Source organism: Acartia tonsa, chromosome 9 (genome assembly GCF_053477335.1).
Source record: "Acartia tonsa isolate MP-2025a chromosome 9, ASM5347733v1, whole genome shotgun sequence".
NCBI classification, from domain to species: Eukaryota; Metazoa; Arthropoda; class Copepoda; order Calanoida; family Acartiidae; genus Acartia; species Acartia tonsa.
The window spans coordinates 49,209,688-49,216,350 of record NC_137268.1 but is presented as its reverse complement, the minus strand read 5'-3'; the positions used below and the strand labels follow the sequence as shown (position 1 = coordinate 49,216,350).

General features: G+C 31.8%; 1 protein-coding gene across 1 annotated transcript; it reads left to right on the top strand.

Moving 5' to 3' along the window:
- The first annotated feature begins 436 nt into the window (after positions 1-436).
- On the top strand, positions 437-6,325 carry LOC145329121 (uncharacterized). Its single transcript, XM_080173163.1, has 5 exons — positions 437-686; positions 1,281-2,107; positions 3,590-3,719; positions 4,469-4,608; positions 5,088-6,325. Exons 1-5 carry the CDS (start codon positions 576-578, stop codon positions 5,371-5,373), a joined length of 1,494 nt encoding a protein of 497 aa, XP_080029289.1. The 5' UTR covers positions 437-575; the 3' UTR covers positions 5,374-6,325.
- The last annotated feature ends 338 nt before the right edge of the window (positions 6,326-6,663 follow it).

The following is a 6,663-nucleotide window of genomic DNA, read 5'->3' as shown; positions in this document are numbered from 1 at the left end:
GTTTTTTTACGCAAAACCTTATACATACAATACACAAAAGGCTTTTTACATAATTCTATACTCTTATTAACCCACTACCCTTTATTTTACCCCCTCCCCCTTTCGTTCATGTATTCCTATCCTCCTTCGACCCGTGACATAACTCGCGGAAGTAGTACCGTTCTGTTGACCACTAGTCGCCGCTTCATTTCCCGGTTGAAAAAAAAACACACTCCGACGCCGCAAGGCAATTGAAAAATCAACAGTCTAGAATCGAGTAGGAAGAGAGAGGGGGGGGGGGATTTTTGGGAAACCCCGGGAAAGGTCATGGCATCATATCGATAGGATAGAGGGGGGATTATTAACCGGGGGGGGGGGGGGGAGGGGGGGAACAAGTGTTTTATCCTGCGAGGGTCGGGGGTGAGTGTATTTTGTATGTCGGAATTAACTTTAGTTTAAAATAATCCTTTACCAACGCAAAGTGACACTACATAAAATCAATATTCTAACCGCGTAGAGTCTCCAATGTATAAAAAGTGATACAAACATAATATCAAACTTTAAAAAGTTATAAAAAAGAACTAATATACGTCAGTATGTCTGACTGTAAAGATTATATTAGTGGTAGAAAGGCGAATGTTAGAATGAAGTTGAGAGAACGCCGGGCTCGAACCACCAGCGCAGTGGCTAGACGTAGAAATAGCGAGGTAATTTTTTTTCCAGGGTGGATTCAAAACCGATTAATCTTCGCTGGATTAGAACTGGTTTGCAGCCATACTGAAAAATCATGTATATAATCGTATTACAGACAATCTTCCACGAATATTAGAATGAAAATCATTAATTATATTTAATCTTATACTTTTTAAATCTTAATATCCGCGGAAAGTTGTCTTACTTAATACTGTTTTTTTAAACTTAGCCCAAATTTCAAGATTTTTAAAATTAACAATTGTTAATAGCGTAGCTTTTCAATATTTAGGATTTGTCTGTATATACGTCTGTCTTTAAAGGATTCATATCATAAAATGGTTAAAAAATATAATTTTTCTGTAAATAAATTATATTAAAATAGGCATATTTAATGATTTATTGACAAACTAGTTGCTTCGTACCTATCATCTCGGAGAAGATAGGGGAGGTTATAAAATAGCCTTAAACCAACCCATGTCACTTTATAAGCTTCCCTGAAAGAAAAGCATAAATAATTTCTGAGATCTTTAGCTTCAGACACAATAAATCTAATACTTTATATTATAAAATTAAAACTTCTTTAAAATATTAAAAATTAATTTTTTTAGCTTGACTATGAAGATTTGAATCTGTCCTCAAAATTGCTCTACCTAACCCTGAAGGAAACACAATCCTGTCTAAAAGTTCTGCTACAAATCGCCGAAAAAAAAGTTGGTAAAAATCCGCGAAAGTTATCTGACAGTAGTAGCGATGAATGTGATGGCGCTATAGCAACAGCTGATCATAATACAGTTGACGATCACATGATAATTGAAGTTGAAGAACGTATTAAGTCACTGCTTAGCTTGCATAAGCAAATAGCAACTGAAAAAGAGTCTAAACTGCCTAAAAACTATGTTAAAAACAACGAAGAAACGGACAGCGAAAGTGAAATAAAAATCACGAAACCTACCAAAGTTGACCCTAAGCTAACCCGACAGTATAGCTTCAATTCTCGCACAAACAAGGACAAACCCCTACCAAATCTTCCCAAACGCCAGCTGTTGGCTGAAAATCGTGGGGAAGACGCTGATTTGGACAATCTTCCCAACTGGATGATTCTAGACCTCCTTGAAGGCAATGATCCTTTCAAACCTTTAGATCTTGATGTAAATCCTGCAACCCCTAAAACACCAACTACACGAAATATGCCCAAAGAACCACACGTGTCTATGGCCAGCAAAGATCTATATGGCAGTAATGTTACCCATAGAGGCTATGATGACCAATACAAAGACCTAGCCTGTAAAGCTGACCGATACAAGGACCTAGCCTGCAAAGATGACCGATACAAGGACCTACCAGATTGTGTACATCATGTATCTTATAATACAGAGGATGGTATGGATAGTAGGAGGTATCCCGATTTGATCAAGCCTTGTAAACAAAAATTCAGGTAAATATTTATTTTATTTTATTGATTGTAAAACATCAATCTTTTTCTATGTAGATTACAAAAATAGCATACAACCACCCAAGGACATGAATAAAGCTTCCCTTAAAAGTACAACCAATTAGATCAAGGACTTTCTGAGATCTTTAGTTGCAGACAAAAAAATATCTACTTCATATCATAGATAAATATCTTTCTATTTGTTTATTAATCTATTCCAATCTTTTTATATCTATCTATTTGTCTATTCAGAATTCTACTTATCTATCTTTTTATCCATCTATCTTAAATCCACCTTTTATATCTATGTCCATCCATCTTTCACTATATTATTTTATCCATCTAGTCATATATATATATATCTATCTATTTAGCAAATATCCATTTTATTCATCTATTTATCATTTGAATGTCAATTTTTTTTTTCAATCATCTAGTTGATTATGTTTAACTACAGCATGACCCTCAAAAAAGTATTTTTAAGCATCTGCAGCCCTTATTTCTCAATGAATTAAAAAAAAATGCATATGTCCTTGTTCTCCATAGTATTCCACATAAGTAGATATAAAAATATTTTTTTTACCTCCATTAACACCGGAGATTTTTAGAGCTAAAGTTTTGAAAAAGTGACTGAGGAAAAAGTAACTTTTAACATGAAACGACTTTTTTAGCAAAATTAAGGTAGAAATCCTTTTATTTTTGTTACTAGCAGAAACTTTATACAAAAATGAAATAAAAAAATTAGTTTTTGAGTAAAAAGCATTTTTTACACATATTTTTTGAGTCTTTTTAGTTTAATGATATTTTGAAAAACTTACTTATTAGGCAAAATTTTTTAAGATTAAAAACCAAATAAATCTTTAAGAATATAGCAGGAAAATTGTTTTTGTTTCACAATCCTAACTTTAATAACAAAAAAGTTATGAAGAAAATAAAATTAAAACATAATGATTTTTTTGTCTAAAAAGCTTAATTAACTCCCTATTAAATTATTGAGATGTCAGAAAAGTAGGCGGAGCAACTGTCATAATTAATCCTTTTCTCAAATAAGGGTTAATAAATAACATAAAATTTGCAAATTATCAATTCATTCAGTAGTATTTTTTGCCATTAAAAATTTATATTTTTTGGTGGAATAAAAAAGAAATAATTAGTTAACTTGTTTTTCTTTGTGTCTCATTATTCAGTTGCAAGAAAAAACATAATATAACCATCCAAAAAATAAGAGAAACAAAAAAAATTCTTTTTCTCAGTCACTTTTTCAAAACTTTAGCTCTAAAAATCTCCGGTGTTAATGGAGGTAAAAAAAATATTTTTATATCTACTTATGTGGAATACTATGGAGAACAAGGACATATGCATTTTTTTTTAATTCATTGAGAAATAAGGGCTGCAGATGCTTAAAAATACTTTTTTGAGGGTCATGCTGTACATCTTACCACCAAATAATAATAAAATACATTTACATTATTTCTTATTATTTAGGCTTGATAGAGGGTGGTTAGAAAAGTCTGAGCAGCGTATCGAAGCGAGCCCACCCCAGAGAAAATTATCAGGGAGAAGGTTCTCGTATCCACACTTTGATCAGGACCTTGATTCTGATATTGATAATGACGTAAGTTTTTTTTAAAGTTTAAATAATGGAAAGAAAACGAAGTAGCGGGTTTCGTCGTATATTCACAGTATCTTATGATAGGTTATTTTAGATTAGGTTAGGTAAATGTGAATCCTTTTCTAGAAATAAAAGAAAAGCTTCTTTAAAACTACGACGAAACCCGCCACTTCGTTTTCTTTTCATGATCCTAGAGTGTAAACTGTAAATATAGAAAAAAAATTTGTCTTCAAAAAGCTTCTTTATTTACAATAATAACAGCATGCTTTTGTAAAGCAAACACTGTACATAGATAACTTGAAAGCAAAACATTATCATGGCTATTATCCCCTCCCTGACTATATACTTTGTTTTTTTTTTCAAACTTTTCTTTTCTTAAAGTTTTGCTAATGTCAAAAATTCTAGAGAATATAAGATTAAATAAAAGTACAACAGTATATATCTGAATATAAAGTACACTTAACTGTAAAAAAAGCATACAAATACTCAGGGATCTTAAGGGAAAAGACAATGGAGGATATTTTGATGTACTTGTACATATCCAATGATTATTTGTAAAATAAACCTTTCTGTAGATTAAAATCATTGGTTGAAATATTTGGATACTAAAGATTTATGCAATCCTTTCAAGATTTCAGAAATGATAAAAGTACGTAAGCCAATCAATTATATATCTTATTTATTAAACTGTAATTTACGGTTTATTCACCCCTCCCTAGCTGAAAATACTTGACCAAATTTGTTATTTGTAGGTTGAATGCCTGGATGATAGTGGTATTGGAATGCTGTATGAAGCCCTGGAAGATCTTGGAAAACATGACAGAGTTGATAGTGGAAGTGTAGCCGATAGATTTCTTGACAGGCGTGATCAGTCTGAAGGACGTCATAATAGGTAGGTTTCTCATGTTTAGTAGAAACGCTTGAAAGTGTCATATGTGACGTTATAAAAAAGGAAGGATAAGAGGAGAAGTGGTTAAGGCAGCCTCTGAAAAAGAGATGGATGAAGACTTATTTTTATGACGTCACCTTCTCTCTATGTATGTATAATATGTCTTATCAATCGATACATTATTACTTGGATGTTGCAATAGCTTTTTATGAATCTAATAAAGTAATACTTGCAGCTGGCTTGTTTACAATATTTTTGTTTGTTATATTTTAGTTTAATCTTCTAAGTTGAATCAGCTTATAGTGCCTTTGAAAAAATTACGTCATACATTTTTTATAGGCACTATAAGCTGCTTCATGATTCTATGTTATCTGTAATTATAGATTTATTTTTTAAATAACATAAACCTTCACAATGTATGTAGCCCTCTTAAATTTAAAAATTCAATTGATTCAGATGTTAACAAAATTGTTTTTTTTTAGATCCACCTCTACTTATGATGAAACGGACAGTTATCCAGCCAACCTGGACACTACCTGGCGTAGCTGCGGCCAGAACCTGTCCCGCCTGGCCACCACTAACCACCGAAAAGCCAGCCGCAACGGCCGCAGACATAGCCTTGGCGGCGGCGATCCCGCCGAAACAAGGATCATCAGATCCATGGTGGCGGAAAATCCGCGAAAATTTGTAGTTTCTGATTTGCTTACGTTGGTGACCCTTGCCGGAGCTTATTATTGTATTAACAAAATTAAATCTATCTTAGTTTAATTTAGCTGTTTTTAGTGCCTAAGGAAAATGGGGATAGATGTCACCGCTTTTGGCCTACCTATTCTCTTGACGTCATAGTAGAGGGAAAGAGAAAGTAAAGGGGGGAAACCCTAGAAAAGAGATGGGGTCTAGGGTATTTACTAACGTCAATAGAATAGGTAGGCCAAAAACAGTGACTTCTTTCCCCATTTTGCTAGGGCACTGTAGACAGCTACCATAAAATGGATCAAAGGTCACGTGATAAAGAGTTTTAAGCTCCATAGATTCTTGTAAAATAGACAATAGTGCTTTATCAATATTTGTAAAAATAGTTTTCTTTTATATGTCTTATTTGTAAAAAAAAATCTCGATTCCAACATCTTTTCTCTAAAAAAAACTAATTAAAAACCAAAAAAAACAATAACTTCATAATAAAAGAATCAACTGAAAATGTATCAAACGCTTTGTTCAAATCAAAAAGTTACACATTTATTTCAACATAACAACGAGCTATACTTTGAAATATTGTAATACCTTATTCTATATGCTTATTTACTCTTATATAACCTTATGTAATCGTCAAAATAAGGAGATTTTTTCACCTTAAGAAAAGTATTTTGCCTCTGACTTTTTAACCTAGTTTCTGCAATTACTTTTTGCAATTAGTAAGACAAAAAGAAGAAAATAGTTTTTCTTTAGGTGAAAAATATCCTATATAAATTAGAGAAATAGATAGATAGTAAAATTATATACCTCTTTGCTTCTGATATTTATACATTTATATACATTTAACCACATTAAATAACATTTATTAAAAGTTATTTTAAAATGAGTGTGGCCCTTTTTTAGCTTATTATTTTTTGTACATTTTGCTAATTTTGTATATTACTATTGATATGCTTTATATATTATTTTCCAAAGAAATGCACCGTATATTGATCTCATTTATTCAAATATATAATATCAAAAAAATTATTTGTTTGGTTTAAAAAGCAAAGCATTCTCTAATAAGGGTCTGTCCAATTCCAAACTTTGCATGATGATCCCTATTACAATTAGGAACAATATAGGAAGCGTAGCAACCTTAAAACACGAATAAGATATAATTCTCCTCTTCAGCTGATTTTTGGAATTCTGATTCCTAGGACACCATAGTACAATGTTACAAGCGAAGCTTTTCTATAATATTAATCAAGTCCTAAAAAAATGTTAGTGTGTCCTTAAACAGTATCCTGTATCTAAGCAGGTCTTCAACAAATTTACTAACAATTTTGTTTTGAAACATTTCTATTCTGTTAATGTTTGTTTGTC